The sequence below is a fragment of the Corticium candelabrum genome, chromosome 3 (genome assembly GCF_963422355.1).
Source record: "Corticium candelabrum chromosome 3, ooCorCand1.1, whole genome shotgun sequence".
Lineage (NCBI taxonomy): Eukaryota > Metazoa > Porifera > Homoscleromorpha > Homosclerophorida > Plakinidae > Corticium > Corticium candelabrum.
In genome coordinates, this window is record NC_085087.1 from 3,085,533 (window position 1) to 3,108,032 (window position 22,500).

The window sequence follows — 22,500 nt, forward strand, 5'->3', positions numbered from 1 at the left end:
ACATTGCTTAAATAATTTCGATTAGTTAAGGGGAGAAGTTAAATAAACTAAACTGCCACTTCTTCTGTCAGCGTCCTTTTTTACCTAAAGTTGAAGTTTAAATTTATTTATCATGTCATCACGTTTACGCTTAAGATGTTTTTGTAGGATTTCCATTCAGCAAGAACATTATGAATATCAGCAACAATTATTGAAGGAAATGTTTAAACACTTCCAGAAATCGAATGCTGCATGATTGACCATAAAAATACGAAAGCTTTCCTATTTTACTTTCGCCATGATATTATATAATGCTTTCATTAGCTTAGAACCTTTCTCAATTAATATCAATACAAAAGTAGGCGTTGCCGTACCATTTAAATATTTACCACTCACCAAGCCAAAATTTCTATATAAAATCCTGATTGATCACGTCATTTTGACAATATTCAATTATCAACTTGAAATATAACGTTGATTAACAAGAAATGAAAAGCAAGTGTTAAAGTATAAAATATGTTATTATATTAAACTTACAATGTTTTATTTTATTGCACGTCTAATTTTATTACTCAATATGTAACCTAGTGTAAATAAAACGTCTTTCTTATATAAACATGCTCAAATTGTAAACTAGTTAGCGATTACGCAACAAAACTTGCAACCTAATTTTGTGCTCTTGCCTATTTGCTAAAAGAGTAGTGATGTGAGTTGATCTCAACAAATGTTTTGTCGCCGATAATTTAAGTAAGTCGACAAGCTTGCTACAGTGAGCACTGTTTCTTTATTATGCCACGTTTCAAGAATTACTCTCTACCTCATCTTTGGCGTCTCGTTAGCTCTAGACCAAAAAGTCATAAAACAATGTGGTGAGAAACCTGACATACAATAAATTGGACTATTTTCCTGCCGCCGTCTGGAATACGTTGGCTATAAAATTCCTCCTCTTTCTTGCTGTCAGTGCCAAAACAGGTAATAACAAAGAATTTGTTATCAATTTGTATTCATGTGTAATGCAACATGTCAGTAGCAAATCTTTAGCTATTTATATCAATTTTATCTGTTGTACCACCAAATCCAACATCATCTCCTAGTATAACGACAGTCACTGTGCAACGCTCAGTAAGCAGCACAAATCACAAAGAAAATTCTATAGAACTGCCAATTATCACGAGGCCAACTACCAGGAGCACGAGGTATCACACATACAAACCAAAAGACACTTACTCACCAACAACAAACAACTTTACTTCAACAAGTAAAACATTAAAAATTGTTTTGAGTTACAAAGGACAATTTTTGATATCTGAAAAGTCGACGGTTACACTGTCCGCTAATTCTACGTTGACATTGCAATACAATGTGACGACACTCCACCAAAGACCAACAGTTACATTTCGTCATAATGGCAAGATGACTGAACGATTTCTTGTTCGATATCCATTCTTCATCACAAAAAAACATCCAACTGTCAGATAGTGGAGCATACCAGATTATTGCCACCCATGGAAATACCACAGCAACAGTCTACATTGCCATTACATTTCAAGTTCTAGAACCAACCAACACAACAATCCTCTCTACAACTGTCACATCATTTCTAAGTACAACTCAGGTGTTAAACGATCATGTAAAACAAACAGAAGATGAGTAATTACTACTCAACACTATTCATCGAAAATTTACGTTCTACAGCAGTTTAATATTGCAGGATTGGAAGTATGGGTTGTAGCTCTGATGTCTACATTTATTTTGTTTTTATAATTATTCTCACTGTTGCCGTCTTTCTATCATGCAAGCACCGTCGCTTACTACAAACGTTGTACGCTTTGTGCTGTAGCAAGGAAGAAAAGAGGTAAGTACTGCAATATTTCTTTAAAACTTGCAGATCTATGACAAAATATTTACTACTGACGCAGGCAGACGTCAGTCTACCTCAAGCTATGAGAACAGTAAGTATGATACTGTAATGGAGACATGTTGCATGTAACATTTAGTAAATATCAATAAGTCTAGTTTCCTCAAAGCTAAACATTTTCACACTTTACTGTCGACAAAGACAAAGAAGAGGCAACTGCGAATACATTCCTAACCTAAAGTCCGAAGAAAGCCTAGAGACAGAAGCTTAGAATGACCAATCAAACGAAGTTGGCATCACGATCACTACATTACCAGATAGCATTACAGAAACTGCCCATGCATACAACGTCAAATACTCCAACGCACCAATCACCGAGCAAGAAAATAGCAGAGCAAGCGAGACAACTTTTTATGCTTGTGTCAACAAAAGGCAGTCAAATCGTGTCTCTCGGTAAGATGCCAGGTCGGATAAGTATGCAATGTCTTGTCACATTCATCTTACGTGTGCATTTCTTCTAGTGTGAGTCGTACTATTTTGCCTGCGCTTGATGACACACAATACAGTCGTGCAGAGCAAGAAAAGTGAATTGGAGTTATCTAGACAGGTCTCGGGGTAAACCTAAGGAGCCAGCGTCTCACCAAGTTCATAAATCTGAGGAGGTACCGTTGACAAATTGGGAGCAGAAAAGGCGCCAGAAAAAAGACAAACAGTGAGATAAATATCGACAAAGACTTAGCCGTTTTGTATGCTCAACCGATTAAAAGTAAATCAAAAGAAGATAAAACGGTAGGACAAGTTGATTAATTAAACTGGCAGTACAAACAAGTTAGAGCACAATCATGTATTATTGCACGTGGTGATCTCTAATGCGTTTTGCAGTTGATAGCAGCAAGAATGTCAGTATGTCAAACATAATGTTTCTGTTCGTGTTACCAACAAGGTCGTCAACGTGGATAATTAATACAACAATTTGACTAGAATAAATAACTAATTTCAATTGGTATATAATGCGTCCGATTATAGAGTTAGAGTAAATGTGTAAAAACAATAATTATATAACAATCGACCGTTTTGCTACATTGACTATCAGCTGAGTATCAATTCCGATTGACCTAAACACATAATGCAAATATACTTGCATTCACTATTTGAAGAATAGCATTTTGATGAGCTAGCGTGCATGGACACGTGCTCAAACTAGTGCAGCACTAGTAGTATTCGTGATAAACATTCAAAAATTAGACTGTTCTTATAAATATTTATAAAATATAATGTAAAATATGTCTTGAACAAACTAAATGTTACATCCAAAAAGGTAGTTGTTATATTAATTTAATAACTTAAATTTCAATTCTACTCTACCAAACATTGACTGTTGAAAAATTATCAGCGCTAGCAGATTACTAATGAAAGAAAATACTGTAGCTTTTTAAGCTTTAAAACTAGCAAAAAATATATAAATTGTTTAATTAACGATATAGTAATAACGGCGATCACGCTCGTGGTCTATACTTTGGCTCCCCTATGCGGTACCGATGTCCCGAATGCGGTATCATCAGATCCCGTATGCAATATTATATAGATCCCGTATTGTTTGTACCTAAAGTATCGTTGAGAGCGCGATTGAAACCCAAAACGCAGTCTTAATATATCTAAAAAAGATTTTGATACTATGACGTATAATGCATGCTATAGGCATGACCAACTACACTCAGTCTTTGGCGTAATTACTGTAAACAAGCACCAAAACGTTTACTTAAAAACTATACAGCAGCTGCGGAGACATCCTTCGATAGTAAATTTTCGATTTGCATGCAATCCAAGATATGTTAGGTCAATTGATCTCAACAATCTGTCAGTTGAGTGTTGCGTCGTTGCTAATTCGAAGATTCGGCAAGTTTGTAGTCAAAATTAGCAGCTCAGCTTCACCATGCCGCATCAATAAATAGACGCTCCTCTTCATCTTCAGCGTCTCGTTGGCTCGAGAGCAGAAACCAGTAGAATACTGCGGTAAGAAAGCTATAATTTTCTCAAATCAGAGCGCAATCGAAGATGTTCGTAAAGTCATTACCAGATCTTGCGTAGAACTTCCTTGTTATTAGACAAGAAGCAATACTTCTTCGCGAAACAACGCGATTGTGTAACGTGTTTGCAAGTTGTAGTAAGGATGCACTCATTCAAACACACCTCTCAGCGGTATCCCGCCTGCTCGACACACATACGTCACTCTCGGCCATATTTACATCCATGCACTAGGCGAAAGATACATCAGTAGGTTTGCTGTCGATGATAAGATCGATGTGCTGATGAAGAACGGCAAAGATCAAAATAAAACCTACAAAAATAATTCTAAAAGGCACGTCATAGTGCCTCGGAGTTCTATCAAACGGGCCTACGTAAATTTCAGGGTCAACACTTGTACATATAGGCCAAAAAATTTAAAACAAAGAAATGAAGCGTGCAACAATGGTCACTTTCTATAGTAGGCTTTCAGCTTTGGTTCATAAACTACTACAAATGGTCATCACGACAAAGAAAGAGTGTAGTCCATATCTCTTGTACTTTGAAAGAGAAGATGTCACAACTCATAACTGTAAAATTTACGTTTTCAACATATTTGGACAGACGTCAAATATCGCCATCTACTAACCGAAAGAGTCTAGAGATGTCGCAGTTGATCCATCGATTCTGTGCTGCAGGAAGACAGTTCGATATTGCAGCGCAACCAATTTGGTCTCAATTTACATATAACTATCTGTCAGGTGAAATCCTGCTACTTACAGAAAAGCTCGGCTACGTCATGTGAAAGGTGGACGTTCTTCTTATCTTTAGTGTCTCCTTAATTAGCTCAAGAAAAAAATTCAGGGTTACTCTGCGCTACGAAAGTTGAAAACAGAGTGTTGTCTAGTAGCTTGAGAAGGGGACTGGGTGTAATGTTACGTCGCAACAAGTACTTTCTTGTCACTAAACGAGGAACAATATTCCTTTGCTAGACAACGCAATGATGCGTAACGTATGTGCAAGTGCCTCTACGTACCTACTCAAACAGACACACATCGACGTCTACCTTCTGCCCAACGCCTACGTCACTCTACGGCCATTCTTACGCCCACTGGCAAACAGTAATATCACTTGATTGCCTGCAGATAACAAAACCGACCTGCTTAAACATCGGTCCCATAACAATGAAATTACATCATATGAGAGTTATGTATGTCGTACATTACAAACAACAAGAAAAATCAATAAAATACGTCAGTAGATCTGCTACTCTACGTTTGTCAGGTTTGAAATAGTTTTACTTGCACTTCAGTGTGCAAGTGTTTACAACATGCATGTATCTCTTACTTCGGCTGATAAACATGATGTAACTACAGACCGCGTTTACAATCTCGATGACAATGTTAAAGTGCCTGACTATTACATTGGACAAACGAAACCAGTTTGCTGCTACAAGTTTAGTCTGCCAAGAAGCATGGCTCTAAGTGATATTTATACGATGAACTATCTGCTTTATAAAATCGAAGAAAAGATTACAAAAGCCGTTAGAAACATCCGCTGTTACTATCAAGATGGTTGCCTGCAAATGAATGGGATACAAGAAGCAGACAATGGAAAATATATGCTACTTATGAAACCTGTTTATCTTCAAGAAAAGTATCGATTATATATTTCTCTCTCAAGATTGTTTCAACAGGTAATTCGATAATTATTTTGACATCAATTCATGCCACAATTTCATGTAGCAATTCACAACAATATCATTTGTTATTGCATCTTTTCAGGTGGTTTGCCTAAAAAACTATACAGTCATCTCCTAGTTCCACAATGGGCAAACGTTCAAGCCGCAGCACCAGTGCCAAAGCACAGACTACAACCTTTCCAACTACAATTAGAATCAAAACACCAATCGAACCCGTATACAATCCAACAAAGACTACTCTAATGACAACTAAATTGTCGAATGTTTCACTTAACGCTTTCAACGTCTCTTTAAGCCACAATGAAAAATTCTACTCACCAAGTACAACATCAGCTATCGTCCTGTCGGTCAAATCCACATGGAAAATGCAATACAATGTGACCGGAAAGCCTTCTCGGTTCATACTAACAGTTGTCCACAATGGCAAGAACACAAAACTTGTAGCTGGTCGAAGTGCATTTCTCATTAAGTTAAACGTCCATCCATCAGACAGTGGAATGTATATAGTCATTGCACAAAACGGAAAGACAAAGAAACGATTCTACTTTAATCTTCAAATTCTAGTAACCAGCAATGTCCCATTACATGTAAACACGACTAATATAGTAACTACAACCTTGAATGGAAACACAATTCAATCCAGTGACATTTCACATGGTCGAGATCAGTGCATTTGAAGAGTTTCATTACGTGATAAACTAATTTCTCCACTCGTGTGACTGTTTTAGAAACATCACTATTTACAGCAGCCATTATTATCTGTTGCGTTTCCAGCTTTATCTTTGTTGTTTCAAACAGTATTTTTTTGTCTACAACTATCGACGACGTTTAAACCTATTGCTTCGCAGAGTTCTATGTTTGTCACAAACAGAACAAAAAGGTATGAATATTTATATTTGCACAAAAGTCTTACTAACGTATTCATTCAAAAACTTTACATTATCATGTTTACATAAACAGAAGAAGGCAAGAAACTTCTACCTATTCAAACGTTGAAAGCATCAAAACAAAATCGAATAAGAGAAAATTGAAAATCAAATTTTGTATAAATATGTCGTAAAATATGGTAAACTAAGAGATAACTGAATGAGTTCATGGCATAAACACGGTGTGAGTAGTGAAGAAAATTACTACATATACCGATGACGTATGCCAAAGAATGGATGATTCCACAACCTATAAATTGATTTCACTGACATCTGGTGACATCCCTGGCTTTGTTGTCATTTAACAGAATCACCGCGCGCCAGAAAAGAGAAGCTAAACCAAACGCATGTAATTTCAGTTACAACCGATGGATACTCCTGGTCCAATTAAAGACATTTGTTATAGTAACTGCCAAGTCCATCTAAAAACTTAAGTGTCTTCACCAAACCTCGCTGTCTACGTCCTTAATTTAGACCTTTACACACAAACATAATCTCAAACACACACAGTTTCAGCAAAAGCTTAACTCAACTCGTTTAGAATAGGCTCAAATACTCAATTTAGCACAAAATCGGTCATGATTTATTAATAAGAATTATAATGCAAATATAATCTGTGAGTGCAAGCACAATAAATAACATTAATACAACATTAACATGTAATTTAATTTGCTAAAGTAACTAATTAACATCTAAAGATTGTATGACTTTCTCTATTACAGACGGTCGTCAAGTGCCAGACCAATAACACAATCGATTTCAACTCGTTTAAATGCAACCGCCGTTTATAAATGCGTAGAAGGAAATCAAGCTCAGCACGACGTGAGTATGCTAGAGTCGGTTGCTGCTAGACAATCGATCACTGCAGTGCAAGATAATCCAGCGTATGAATCAGCAATGTAATTTGAAAATTATAAATATTCTCTGTAGCTCGCAGCCGATGAATAGACAAATGTGACTCAATGTTAACAATTTAACGTAATTCAAGTATACGTTGCATGACTGTGAGGGACGGTGCATGTGGCTGGATGTGACTATTTTAGTAGTAGTATCCCGCGGCTGCCGTCATCTTTGAGAAATCATAACGTAAACGAGCTTACCAATGCGCATGGACGGCAGATTACTAGTACCTTCTCTGATCGTATCGTATTGATCAATGTGGTTAATTAATTAAGGAGACATACATTCTTGAGGATGAAGACATTATATAAAGGGTAGTTTTGGCACAAAAGCATAAAAATAGCTATCCATGCAGCGCAGATGTTGATAGTGTGCATCAAGATCCTCAGTTGTTCAAGTTTGCGCTCAAAGATAATAAATGGTCTCGTGTTTGGTTTACGGGGAATTACAAAGAGCAACAATCCAATTCCATATTTTGATGTTCAGACTTGCTAGCAATAATTTCTTGCTTCTTCGACGATGCGAGACTGGCTTCGTATTTTCAAAAGGAAATTGCTGTAGGTACACCATTCTGCAGTGTTAAACGATTATGCTGTGAGTATTTACTCTCAGAGTAAACCTGTACATTAACTAAAGCAGCCAATGTCTGACAAAGTTTGTCAACTTGAAAAGGCATGGAATGACAAAATTCAACTTAAATCGGCAACACAAACAACGACAGACGGTTAGAAGAACATTAAAAATTTACTGAACAAGATTTATCGGCTATGTGTGCTCAATCGATAAAAATTAAATAAAAGTAAAATAAGACAGCAAGAGAAGTTGATTAAACTGGCATTACAAACAAGGCAAACGCACAATTATGTTTTAATTGTGTTCTTTAATGCAACTTACTGTGGACAACACAACACTAGTCAGTATATCAAAAATAATATTTCTGTTATTACCAAAAAAGACGTTCACAATTAATGCGACGATTATACTATAATAACTAATCAATTTCAATAAAGTGACGTATGTATAAACTGCGTCTGACTAGATTTATAATGAATGTGTAAAAAAGTATTATGTAGGATACTACATCTAAACTACCAAAAAATCGATAGCTTTGCTACATCAGCTATATGCCATTTTCTCGAGTTTTCAAGAACATATTAGAATAGCTGTCTGTAAAACTATGGTGCTACAACGCCAAGATGTTACATGCACGTTGGCAATTAGAAGTTTTAGATGTTCGCAGTTGGGATTCGCCTACTTGACTTGGGAGAAACGTTAGAGGGATGGTGGGTATTAGAGCATTGTACAATATAACATAAAACAATATATATATACATGTGTGTGTGTGTGTGTGTGTGTGTGTGTGTGTGTGTGTGTGTGTGTGTGTGTGTGTGTGTGTGTGTGTATAGATATTGAGATAATTCAAACATACTCTCATTCGTAATTCTAGTTAACTTCTGCTTATCACAAGCTTTAGTAAAGTGTTTGCTAACAGCAATTTGATTGCAAACTTGAGCAGTTACCCAAACGCACATCGCAAAAAAATTACAAAAACATTATAAAACTTTAATTATAAAAACCAAAATACTGATTAAAGATGCTATAAAACTCTTGGTTGCCATATTATTTAAACTTCAATTCTATTTTTAACAAAACTTAATATACAAGCAATTGCAAGCAACAAAACTAATTTTCTCAATGAGTGTGGAAACTGTGTGCCTATTTACGCGCTAAAACAAGAAAATAATATTAAAAATCTAAATTAGTTTGATTTACGCTAACAATGGCGACCGTGCCAATGGCTATACTTCGACTCCCGTATGCGGTACCGATGTCCCGTATGCGGTGTCATTTAGTATCGTATGCGGTGTTATTCGATTGCGAATGCGGTAGGTACATTTTAGAGCATCTTTGAAAACGCAATCAACAACAAGAGCGCAGTCTAAATAAATTTTAAAATTATTTTAGTATTTTGATTTTTGATCGGTCAACACAGTAGTATCATAATCATGCACTCTAAAGTACGCTAAAGGCATGAGAAACTACGCTGATTACTAGACGTAACCATTACATTGCACCAGAATGTCCCGCTGATTCTACTCTTAAGTACGACTACGGTAGCTGCGGCGGATGATTTTCAATAATGAGCATGTCGATATTGCATGCAGTTGGAGTAAAATCAATTGATTTCAACAACCTGTCAGGTGCGAATTTGAAGGGTCAGCAAGTTTGCTAAAGAAATGAGCAGCTCGGCTTCACTATGTCATGTCAATACATGGACGCTTTTTCTTATTTTCAGCGTTTCGTTGGCTCGGGAGCGGAAACCAAGCGTATATTGCGGTAAGGAAATTCTATTTTACTAAGAGATCAATAGGAAGAGTGCGAGAATGGTCACCAGAGTTAGTCGTAAATGTTGAGTATCACTTTCTTGATAGTAGACAAGGATGCAGCGATATTTTTTCGTGAAACAATGCAATTGTGTATCGCGTACACTCAATCAGACACACCTCGATGTCCAACCTTGTTCGCAACAAATACTCTATTGTGCGGCCATATTTACATCCACTGAGAGACAGAAACATCACTAGGTTTGCTGCAGATGACAGAGCAGATATGCTGATAAGAAACAGCAAACGAGAAAAAGACAATTAACCTACGAATCTACGAAATGAATTCGAAAGGCACTCGACAGAGCCTCGGAGTCCTACCAGACGCGCAAAAGCCTTTACGTTGAAACGAAACTTTCAGAGTGAACACTTGAATTATTTATGTATATAAACATAAGGTCAAACTATTTTAAAAAACAAAGTGATAAGAGGTGCAACGAGGGTCAGGGTTTAGTGGCTAGTGGCGTTTTCATCCTTGGATCACAAACTTCAGCAGATACTTAGGCATGGTATCGTCCATATCACTCTTACTTTAAATTAAAACAAGATCACATAACGTAAAAAATATTTTTAAAAATTATTGACATTTTAGGACAGACCCCAAACCCATGTCGCTATCCATCAACTAAAGTGTATATAGGGGTGTGTGTGTGTGTGTGTGTGTGTGTGTGTGTGTGTGTGTGTGTGTGTGTGTGTGTGTATCTGTGTGTGTGTGTGTGTGTGTCTGTGTCTGTGTCTGTGTCTGTGTCTGTGTCTGTGTCTGTGTTTGTGTGTGTGTGTGTGTGTGTGTGTGTGTGTGTGTGTGTGTGTGTGTGTGTGTGTGTGTCTGTGTGTGTGTGTGTGTGTGTGTGTGTGTGTGTGTGTGTGTGTGTGTGTGTGTGTGTGTGTGTCTATATAAAATTGACGGTGTTTGAATATATGTATAAGTTCGATACCCGGCTAGATCGGATCACCCACGAGGCTAAAATTTGGGGTACGGTTGTAAATCGACATGGGTAAGAACATGGGTAGGGTGGCGTCGTCTTCCAGCTTTTTCAGTCGGGTGCATCGTACAATGACATAATGCTGTTCATCGTTCAAAAAGGAAACTGAATGCCCCTGATAGACTCAATTGAAGGAAATTCTGTTACTTAAACTCAATCTCTTAAGGTAGTTTTTTTTTCTCGTAACTAAGAGCGCAATACTCACTTTCAATATCCATTGTTTGTTCACATACCATTGTTACGTCACAATGCTATAGCTATCCAGCAGTCCCATCAGACTGCGTTATCTGAGCAAGCTGTACAACTACATCCAGAGCAAAAAGATAAGAGTTCCGATAAAAATATTGTTCAGTGCGTAGGTAGGTTGGAAACGTGCTGAGTATATTATTTAATATTCAAGGAGGACCCGCCTCTACTTGCGCGCATTGGATAACATTAAACTACGTTCAGAGCAAAGACGTAGAGGTCCACTTTAGTAATGGTCAGCGCGTATAGATTGGAAACGTGCTGAGTATATTTAAAGTGTCCCATGCAGGAGGACTCACATCCACTCGCAAGCGAATTACTCTACAACGGCTCATCGGACCTCCATCAAAATTAAGCTGACCTTCGACGGTATGCACGAAGCGTGTCGTTTATTACCGGCGACGTCAAAAACGACAAGATATTTTAGTTTAAGATATCTGGGTATGTAGAAGTACGCGTACCTTCGGTCTTTCCGAGTACGCTCGCCGAATACCTGCCACATTCGATACGCCTGTTTCCTGCAACGGCAGCAACGTCTTCGAAGTGATAACATCCAATGAGACTGTTGAAATGGCTCCGAGAAGACTCACTGAAGAGACGTGTGACTGCATTTGCACTGAATCCAACCTACACGTTTCCTGCACCGAGCGCTACACTGGGATTGTGAAAACATCGAAAACGGAGAGCAAACAATGCGCTAAATCATGCATGCCTGCATGTCAAGCTTCTGCATGCATCCTATGGGTGAGTAAGAAACTGCATGTGACTTTCAAGTTTCTGTTGCCCAGATATGTATCTTTAATTAAACGAAAAAGTCGCTGCAAATTTCTCGGAATGGGACACTCGGTTAAGTTTTCATTTGTCTTCAACGGGATATTAACTAATTAGCACATTCCAGTTTATTCAAACAGACGCCCACACAAGTCATTTGAACTGAATCCACACAGGGAGTGTGTCGATTTCTACCAAAAAAATGCGCATGACGTGTCTACACACGCTCAAACTGAGTCTTCCATCATAACGCTACAGTACTCTGCCCGTACGAAGGACGGGTCATTTATCTAGTACATACTATATATAGTGGTATAGCCGCGGCTGATTGATCAGTTCTGTGCTGAAGAAGAAAGATCAATATTGCGGCGCGACCAAGTTGATTTCGATTTACAATTAACCATCTGTCAAGTGAGTGTTGCAATCCTGATAACTACAGGAGTGATAAAGATGAGCAGCTTCGCTTCAACTACGCCATGTGAATGGCAGAGATGTTCTGCCGTACGAAGTTCAATTCACTGAAAACGGATTGTGGTTTAGTAGACTAGCTAGGAAAGGGTATTGGGCGTAAATATCACTGTAGATAGAAGTATACTTTCCTGTCACTGACGAGCAACAGTATTTCTTTGCTAAACAACGCAATGATCGTAAACGTATGTGCAGGTGCCGATACGTACCTAATCAATCAGACACACATCGACATCTACCTTCTGCCCAACACCTACTTCACTCTACGGCCATTCTTACGTCCACCGACAAACAGCAATATCACTTGGTTGGCTGCAGAGAACAAAACCGACTTGCTGATGAGTAACAGCAGACAATTGGGAGAAAACTTAAACATCGGTCCTATGACAATGAACTTACATCATATGAGGGTTATGTATGTGTTGCATTACAAACAACAAGGGAAATCGATAAAATACGTCAGTAAATCTGCTACTCTACGTTTGTCAGGTTAGAAATAGTTTTACTTGCAATTCAGTATGCAAGTGTTTACAACATGTATGTATCTATTACTTCAGCTGATAAACTTATGCTAAGTACAGAACGCGAGGACAATCTCGATGTCCTTGTTCAAGTGCCTGAAGCACGCTTTGGACAAACACGACAAGTTTACTGCTACAAGTTTAGTCTTCCGAGAGGCATGGCTCAAAAAGATATTCCAAGAGTAAATCATCTGCTTTACAAAATGGAAGGAAAGAGAAGAATAACCGTTCCAACCTCCCGCTATTACTATCAAAATGGTTGCCTACAAATGAATGGGATGCAACAACGGGACAATGGAAAATATATGCTACGTATTAAAACCTGTCTATCGTCAAGAACCGTATCGGTCATATATTTCACTATCCAGGTTGTTTCGTCAGGTAATTCAACAATTGTTGCAATACTTCATGCCACAATGTCATGTAGTAATCCACATCAATATCATTTGTTATTGTATCTTTCTAGCTGCTTTGCCTACAAGTATAATGTCATCTGCTAGTCCCACAACGGCCGAACGTTCAAGCCGCAGCGCCAGTCCCAAAGCACAGACTACAGTCTTTCCAACTACAAATAGAATCACAACATCAACCGAACCCGTATACAATTCAACAAATACTACTGGAATGACAACTAATTTTTCTAATGTTTTACTAAACGATTTCAATGTCTCTTTCAGCCACGATGAAATTTACTACTCAACAAGTACAACATCAGCTGTCGTCCTGTCAGTCAATTCAACATGGAAAATGCAATACAAAGTGACCGGAAAGCCTTCTCTCCTATTACTAACAGTTGTCCACAATGGCAATAGCACAAAACTGGTAGCTTTTCGACGTTCGTTTATCATTAAGTCAAACGTCCAACAATCAGACAGTGGAATGTATGAAGTCATTGCACAAAACGGAAAGACAAAGAAACGATTCTACTTTAATCTTCAAGTTCTAGTACCCAGCAATGTCCCATTACATGTACACACGACTAGTATAGTAATTACAACATTGAAGAGAAACACGATTCAATCCAGTGACATTTCACAAGGTGGAGGTCAGTGCATTTCAAATGTTCCATTATGCAATAAACTAATTTCTGCACGTGTTCGACTGTTTTAGAAAACTCACTATTTACAGCAGCCATTATTATCTGTTGCATTTCCAGCTTTATCTTTGTTGTTCAAACAGTATTTTTTGTCTACAATCATCGTCGACATCTAAACCTGTTCCTCCGCAGAATTTTATGTTTGTCACGAAAAGAACAGAACGGTATGAATACTTTTATTTGTACAATTTATTACCTAACGTGTTCATTTGAAAAGCTCTACATTATTATTTTACACGAATAGTAGTAAGACAAGAAACTCCTACTGATTCAAAGGTTGAAAGCAACTTGAAAGACAGAGAAACATCGACTGAGAGGTAAAGTGGAATATGCTGCAAAACATTACAAGTTAAGTTAAACTAAGTCTGATAACTACACAAGTGGCATAAACACGACGTGAGTAGCGAGGGATCTTACTACATACCAATGGCGTCTGCTAACGGACGGCTGATTCCGTAGGCAATCATTGACTACACTGATAAGACATCCGCTGACATCCCTGGCTTTGTTGTCACAATACAAAATCTCTGCACGGCAGGCGAAAAGCTAAACCAAACATAATCATTTCAGTTACAACTAATGTATACTCCAAAGAAAAGACATTTGATATCTAGAAACTGTCTAGTTCATATCATTATCTGCAAAGACTTATAAGTCTCCCCCAAACCCTCTACGCCATCAATTTACACCTTTACACACAAATACAATCCCGAACACAGCAAATCCTTAACTCAGTTCGTTTAGAATAGTCTAAAGTACTCATTTTAGAACAAATCAGTCACATGATTCATTAGTAACAAGAATTATAATGCAAACGTAATCTGTGAATGCAAGCAAACAAATAATTTTAATAAATCAATAATACGTAATTCAATTTGCTGTATTGACATTCAATACTTGTATGACATTATTATAGATATCCGTCAAATGACAGACCAATGCCAGAGTCGATTTCAACTCGTTTCAATGCAACCGTCATATATGAATGCGTTGAAGGAAATCAAGCTCAGCACGACGTCAGCATGCTAGAGTCGGTTGCCGCTAAACAATCGATCACCGCAGTGCAAGATAATCCAGCGTATGAATCAGCAATGTAACTTGAAATTATAAATATTCTCTGTAGCTCGTAGCAGATGAATAGACAAACGTGTTAACAATGTAACGTAATTCAAGTATTCGTTGTATGACTGGGGAGGGTGTGACTGGATGAGACTACTACTGTAGTAGACTAGACCGCGGCTGCCATCATCTTCTGATGATAACGTTAACATGCTTACCAATGCGTATGTACGGCAAATTACCAACACCTTCTCTGCTTGTATCGGTTGATGGACATAGTTACATTAAAAAGACATTCCTGAGAATGAGGACATTATATAGTTTGGCACAAAAGCATAAACATAGTCATCCATGCAGTCGCAGATGTTGCTAACGCGCATGAAGTTTGAAGATGATAATTGGTCTCGTGTCATAAAGATACACTGGGAATTATGAAGAGTAACAATCAAATTTCATATTTTTTATGTTCAGACTTGGTAGCGAAGTTTCTTGCTTCTTGATCGATCTGCGAGATTGGTTTCCTAGATTTTCAAAGAGCAAAATGCACCCGCTTTCATCTAGACTCGTCCATATTTGTTACAGAGTGTCAGCTTGTAGATGTCGCTCCATCTGCCGCAACAGAAATGATCTGTTCTCACACAATCTACGACGTGACAATTACTGCTGCGGTTCCAAATCGCGAAGCCATACTGTAATCAATAAATTTCCGTAAGCTATTCCATTTCGTAAATTTTGTAATTGCAAAGAATTTACATAGCTTACTAACTTTTGTAAGCCAAATATCCATACACACTTTGTAGCCAAAATATCCATGCGGATGCACATACGGCACCGTTCATGAATATTTGTCTTAGTTGTTTGGGTTGGGCAGAAACAGCTTTATCGGCTCAGGATAGTGTCATCACAACGAATCGATTCTACAAGCTAAGAAATCAAAAACTTATTAATAATGAAGTTTTAGATACGTCGGCCGACCTATCCTGATGTCGACTGAGCCTCTTCCACGCACGTGTTCATAACGCATGGCGAACGTTTACAAACATTTATTTCTTACGAAATAGCGTTTGCGGCAGTATACGTACATTTGTACTTACGAACATCTATCTAATTGATTTACAGTAACTTTTTGTTTGACGTACGCAATACAGAAATCTATAATTACAGAAAATTTACTATCGTGCATGCGCATTTCATATACTATAATTCAATTTCAAGAATAGGATGTTCAAAGAAGCAACATAATAATGTACTATTGCAATCTAGCGCACGCTAAAAGCAAACAACTCTAATAATAATTATTAGCTATACCAGAATGTCTCGCTGGCAAAACATACTTATCTTCTCCTCTAAAAGTGCTGCAATGAGAGGTGCAATGGATCCGTCGATGTTATACGATAGTGTTTGTTTCGATATTGCAACCAGAGCGAGTTGATCTCAACTAACTGTCAGGTGAGTGTTGCGTCGCTGATAAAGACAAGCCGCTCACGTTTACTAGAAATGGCCAGCTCGGCTTCACAATGGCCTAGAAATAGATGGACGTTTCTTCTCATCTTCACCGTTTCGATGGCTCGAGAGCAAAAGCCAAGCGTATACTGTGGTAAGAAGTTCAATTTACTCAAATCAGAGTGCGATTGAGGGGCTTTGTAAAGCGCCTTCGGCTCTAACTTTGACGTAAACAAAAGTATATTTTCTTGTCAATAACGAGCAACAGTATTTTTTACTAAACGACGCAATGATCGTAAACGTATGTGCAGGTGCCGGTACGTACCTAATCAATCAAACACACATCGACGTCTACCTTCTACTCGACACCTACTTCATTCTACGGCCATTCTTACGTCCACTGGCAAACAGCAATATCACTTGGTTGGCTGCAGATAACAAAACCGACTTGCTGATGAGTAACAGCAGACAATTGGGAGAAAACTTAAACATCGGTCCTATGACAATGAAGTTACATCATATGAGGGTTATGTATGTGTTGCATTACAAACAACAAGGGAAATCGATAAAATACGTCAGTAAATCTGCTACTCTACGTTTGTCAGGTTGGAAATAGTTTTACTTGCAATTCGGTGTGCAAGTGTTTACAACATGCATGTATCTATTACTTCAGCTGATAAACTTATGGTAAGTACAGAACGCGAGGACAATCTCGATGGTCTTGTTCAAGTGCCTGAAGCACGCTTTGGACAAACACGACAAGTTTACTGCTACAAGTTTAGTCTTCCGAGAGGCATGGCTCAAAAAGATATTCCAAGAGTAAATCATCTGCTTTACAAAATGGAAGGAAAGAGAAGAATAACCGTTCCAACCTCCCGCTATTACTATCAAAATGGTTGCCTACAAATGAATGGGATGCAACAACGGGACAATGGAAAATATATGCTACGTATTAAAACCTGTCTATCGTCAAGAACCGTATCGGTCATATATTTCACTATCCAGGTTGTTTCGTCAGGTAATTCAACAATTGTTGCAATACTTCATGCCACAATGTCATGTAGTAATCCACATCAATATCATTTGTTATTGTATCTTTCTAGCTGGTTTGACTACAAGTATAATGTCATCTGCTAGTCCCACAACGGCCGAGCGTTCAAGCCGCAGCGCCAGTCCCAAAGCACAGACTACAGTCTTTCCAACTACAAATAGAATTACAACATCAACCGAACCCGTATACAATCCAACAAAGCCTACTCCAATGACAATGACAACTGGTGTTACTGTTCAAGTTTTACAAACTGCAACTGCCACGTTGTCGGCGGACAACGATTCTATGGTAACAGAAGTACCAACAGTATCAAGTACTAGAAATCAAGTGTTGACAAGGTCAACAGTTGGTGAGCATTTGCACGTAGTACACTACCAGAAATGCATGTCTTCAAACATAACACTATTATAGACTCATGGGTTATAGTAACAATTGCTGCATTTGTTTTCATCCTCCTCATTTTGATCGTCTTCTTGTCCTACAAGCACCGTCAAACACTGCTGACATTCTGTTTTTCAAGTTGCCGTGAAATTAGAAAAGGTAACCAAATCAAATCCAGCTGTTTGTAAAACACGTAAACCATTTGATCATTCTAATCGATGCAGGTAGACGCCAAACTGCAAGCAACTGGCACGACAACTGCGATACTAAATTCTACAAGTAATGGCACCTATACAATGGAGTCTATTGCTGACCAGGACTAATATTTTCTGTCTTTCACTTCAGTTTCAACGTAGGAAGAGAAGAGATAACTACGGGTACATTTCGTAGACGTACATATGAGGAGAATTTGTACGCAGAAACGCCAATCGAACAATCACACACACTCGAGCACACAAGCCATACCTTACCAGACATCATTACAGAGGCTGAGGCTCAAAAACAGATTGACGCCACAGCCGACAAAATCGACGCAGACGTACAACCTACCGAGTCAGTGAATAAAGAAATCCACGAAATGCCCATTTATGCTTGCGTTAACAAGAAGAAATCAGTTCGTGCACCTCAAGAAAACATCAAGCCGACTCCATCGGTGGCGGTGCCTCACAGTTCAGCCTACGTGCCCATATGCATCTCTCCCTCCCCGAAAGTGAATACTCCGCCTACAACCGAAAACACACCAGAAGACATTCGTGTCAAAGACACAAACTCCAATACAAGCCCCATCGATAGCACTCAAAACAAACCTCAACGTCAAGTCCCTTTTGGCCTTTATAAATCTAGAAAAGAGAAATCTGAGAAAGATGGTTCCAAAAAGTTGGAAGAGAAAGATTTACAAACAAAGGAAGACGCCAACAAAGACAGCCATCAAGACACCGCTCAGCGCTCTGATCAAATCACAGCAAAAGACACCAGTCAAGAACCCAGTCAAGAACCCAGTCAAGAACCCAGCCAAATTACCGAAAAAAACACCGACCAAGACTCGGTTTTTTTGTACGCGCAACTGATTAAACCAAAACCAAAGGAACATGATGCAACGGAAAAAGCTGACAGTCGAAGCAAGGTAAATAGTATATTTGTAATGTGAAATGTGTTCTCTGATGTGTCTTGTTATGGACGACAGCATGGTATTCAATACGTCGAACTCGACCTCTCTGCACTCAACAAAAAGCTGTGACAACGAATGGTCGATACGTGACAACGGGTACTTTATTGCAAATTTTAATTGAGTGACGTATATGTAAACTACGTCAGAATAGATTTATAGTCAATTAGTAGACCTGATTGGTATAACTAGAGAATGATGAATACAGTATGAATTTGGAGAAAGCGGTGACTACGTGTTAGATGTAAAGTTCTTAGCATGATGGAGATCTACTTCTGGTTATTAACTCCTGCGTTTTATGTAATACGATAAGTGCTATTAATTAAACAAAAGATTGTAAACGATTTCGTGTTACAATAAAGGCATTCGTGACCACACACAAACCACAGGTACTCCTGAGCCAAGTCGAGAAAGGGAATTGTGTGAGTTTCTTGCCCAAGGGCCATAGCTCGCCACCACTGTGACTTGAACTAGCTTGCAACCTTACAAAATCCCGGATGTGCACACTCTATTGCATGACTCTCTTACCAATTGAGCTATAGCACCACACACACACACACACACACACACACACACACACACACACACACACGAACAAATGTTGAGCTTTTCACTTCGTTCGACGTTGACCATCTGATCAGTTGCAAAGATAGCTCCACTGCCTCTAGAAACAGGGCGTCCATGTGCTGCGAGGAGGCTTAGGGCTAGCCCTGACGATCCACATGGAGTTTTCCCAAAGTCATCCAGGGGCATTGACTATAGCGCAGCTCTGGGACTAGACACCAAACCCACAACTACCCGTCTGCTGTTGAGACCAAACCCACAAGTACCCGTCTGCTGCAGGATGTTATAGTGCCAAGCCTGTTGTCTTGTCTACCCCCAGTCAATGACCATGTAGTCATACACTCCTTAGTCAAGAGAGGCAATTGCGGTTGAGTTACTTGCCTGAGGTAATTATGCCTGTGACTATACTGAACCCAAGACCCAAACGTCCTGATGTTTCTATTCTCCTAATGCAACCCTCTAACCAATTGAGCTAAAGACGCCATACACACGCACGCGTGCACGCACGCACGCACGCACGCACGCACACACACACACACACACACACAGTATCTGTTGCAAATATTGCAATGCAAATTATACAAATAAGGTAAACTATGGTACTAAAATTGACAAAGATTAAGAAGTATTTCTCCACTTGCAAGGATCAATGCCTTACTGTGCAAGAGGTGTTGAAGTGATTTCTCGTTGAAAATTAGATCCATGAGCAACACCTTTTCGTTCAAACACACATTTGCATAACTAGTCTAGTCCAAATTCCAGAACGAATAACAAGTCCGGAAAACTTACTCGTTTGGTTTGCTTCTTTAGATCGAGGCATTTGTCATCCACATAACCGTTTTCTGTTGAATGGCCACGACTGGCTACAAATAAGCAAAAAGTTGTCTGATAATGCTATAGAATGTACAGAAAGAGCCAATATAGACAACTTCAAGGCTAATCAAGCACGAAACTGTCTGAAAAGATCGGCATTTCACTCAATGCAGTATGGTAATCTGAGGTAATTCCGTAAAGTTTGATTTCAATGGCCGACCACGGCTCAGAACCAAGCTCAATTCTAATAAGTAGCACTCGTTCAACAGCTGATTGTCTAGCCCTCCAAATGGATCAAAAGAAACAGCCAGTGTTATTCGTTTGTAGAATCTAGACAGTGACTTCTGAACAAAGGTAATACATGTGCTAACTTGTCTGGTTTTTAACTTTCAAGAACAAAGCTCACTTTGCAAGTATGTTTGTAGCCGTAGTATTTGGCCTTTGGTGCTACGATACGTCAGCAGTAAACTAGCTCGGGAGCTAGGACTTGCTAGTATAGAGCCATCCATGCAATGTTGCGGGAGGCATTTCACTGGCGCTCCGCTCAAATTAGCCTAAATAACGACAATATTGTAAATTCAAGCTCTGATAACTATATAATAGGTGACAATAGGGTAGGTTTAGCTTTCATGTTGTACATCTCAGCGACCATGTATTTCTACGCGTCATATTTCCATTTGAAGTCCCGTATGCGGTATCGAAGGTAGAACAATAATTCCCGTATGCGGTACCGCACAGAAAAACCATCTTTCTGAGCCGCCGAGCGGTATGTCTAGTAACAAAAATGACTACCAAAGCCTTTGCAAGTCTGACATTTAAGATTCGATAAACGTGTAGCGTAAACTACCTACATCGACACAAATTCATAACCTTCCGTACTGTGTGCTGTGTACAAGCAACCGCGTTAAACATTCTCACTCGCCACAAATTCTCACTACCAGGTAGAAACAGCTGCGCACACTTTACTCAAACACAACAGACCCAAAATATTTTGCGCATGCGCAAACGTTTTGCGTTGTTTGCTCAGAGTGCAGCTGTATGCATATACGTAACAAGTACAATTACTATGTTGAGCTTGCTGAATATTCAGTGACTCCTTTCATGCTTGCAGAGAGAAAATGAGAAGTGTACCACGCCCTGTCCAGAGGTCTAGCTTCAATTTTTGATTCAGCAGCTCTGGTGCAATAATACGAAGTAATCGCTAGTCCGTAGCTGCCTCTCAAATAAGAATTCTAACGTAACTCATCGTACATGCTTATAGCTATGATCTAGTGTCTGATCTTCAATTTTTGTAATTTTTTCCTGACTGACAATTATTGCTAACAAATATTATTATTTGACCATTGTTCTCACGTGTTTAGGAGGCAAGTTTCTTACCAACTTTGTCTTCAGTCTTTGGATGAGTTGCGAAGGAAATGGGCAAGAAGACTTCTCGTACGGTAAAAGCTACTACAGAGTGTGTAGCAGTTGACATGTGACATATACCGTCTGCATGATGAAGTCCTTGATCATTGACCATAAGTCTGTATTGTGTATTGTTGTACACGACTATGCATGGTCTGCATGTTTAGTATTTATAAAAGACAAATGTATCAAATAAATGTCTGTCTTGAAATAGCAAACATGGGAAAGCTAATAGCTTAGGCCACTCCAAGAAATGTATTAGTTTCTGGTCGCCACCTGCATGATTTTTTGTCTCAGATCAAGAAAGAGTATAATTACGTATGCGTAGTAAAATCACTGAATACTATTGTATGTGTCTAGAGTGCTGCAAATCCAAAAAGTGAAGAAGTATGGGAATTAAATAGTAACAACTCTACTTCATTATTGCCGTACTTGTTGTGTTTGTTTATCTTTGCTACAGCATGGAAACAGTGAAGTTAAATAATGTTAGTAGATTCGAAATGGACCTAACATGCTGCATATTTAGTCTTCAGATTTAATACCATTGAAATTTATTTGTTGGGTATAGTATGAAGATAATAGTAGCTGCCCACCTGAGGGAAATTTTGAAGAACTGTGGACCAGAAACTAATACAGTACTGGACAAAAGTTTTGAGCCACCCTGCAAATTAGTCTATTTTCGTGTGTATTACGCCATACTAATTATTAGGCGTAATCTGTTCTATTAAACACACTGAAATGATACAGTTTTGTGTTTTTGACTCTATTGATAGTGGTATTGT

At 38.6% G+C, this 22,500-nt stretch overlaps 2 protein-coding genes and 1 long non-coding RNA gene across 3 annotated transcripts; all 3 read left to right on the forward strand.

Moving 5' to 3' along the window:
- The first annotated feature begins 16,839 nt into the window (after positions 1-16,839).
- Positions 16,840-18,055, forward strand: LOC134177592 (uncharacterized). The gene is made up of 5 exons (XM_062644367.1): positions 16,840-16,945; positions 17,014-17,358; positions 17,444-17,740; positions 17,803-17,931; positions 17,997-18,055. The coding sequence occupies exons 1-5, from the start codon at positions 16,840-16,842 to the stop codon at positions 18,053-18,055; spliced, it is 936 nt and encodes a 311-aa protein (XP_062500351.1).
- Positions 18,056-18,123: 68 nt separating this feature from the next.
- Positions 18,124-19,271, forward strand: LOC134177371 (uncharacterized). The gene is made up of 2 exons (XM_062644146.1): positions 18,124-18,895; positions 18,956-19,271. The coding sequence occupies exons 1-2, from the start codon at positions 18,350-18,352 to the stop codon at positions 19,007-19,009; spliced, it is 600 nt and encodes a 199-aa protein (XP_062500130.1). The 5' UTR covers positions 18,124-18,349; the 3' UTR covers positions 19,010-19,271.
- A 2,060-nt stretch (positions 19,272-21,331) lies between these two features.
- On the forward strand, positions 21,332-21,796 carry LOC134176663 (uncharacterized). Its single transcript, XR_009969324.1, has 3 exons — positions 21,332-21,369; positions 21,426-21,551; positions 21,676-21,796. It is a non-coding gene; the product is annotated as an uncharacterized LOC134176663 (long non-coding RNA).
- The last annotated feature ends 704 nt before the right edge of the window (positions 21,797-22,500 follow it).

Bases quoted from the DNA above. Each gene is read 5' to 3' on its own strand.
- LOC134177592 (XM_062644367.1), top strand. From the start codon at position 16,840: ATGACAATGAAGTTACATCATATGAGGGTTATGTATGTGTTGCATTAC. The intron at 16,946-17,013 runs GTTGGAAATAGT...CTATTACTTCAG, and splicing joins TGCTACTCTACGTTTGTCAG to CTGATAAACTTATGGTAAGT. The intron at 17,932-17,996 runs GTAACCAAATCA...TAATCGATGCAG, and splicing joins TTGCCGTGAAATTAGAAAAG to GTAGACGCCAAACTGCAAGC.
- LOC134177371 (XM_062644146.1), top strand. From the start codon at position 18,350: ATGCCCATTTATGCTTGCGTTAACAAGAAGAAATCAGTTCGTGCACCT. The intron at 18,896-18,955 runs GTAAATAGTATA...TATGGACGACAG, and splicing joins AAGCTGACAGTCGAAGCAAG to CATGGTATTCAATACGTCGA.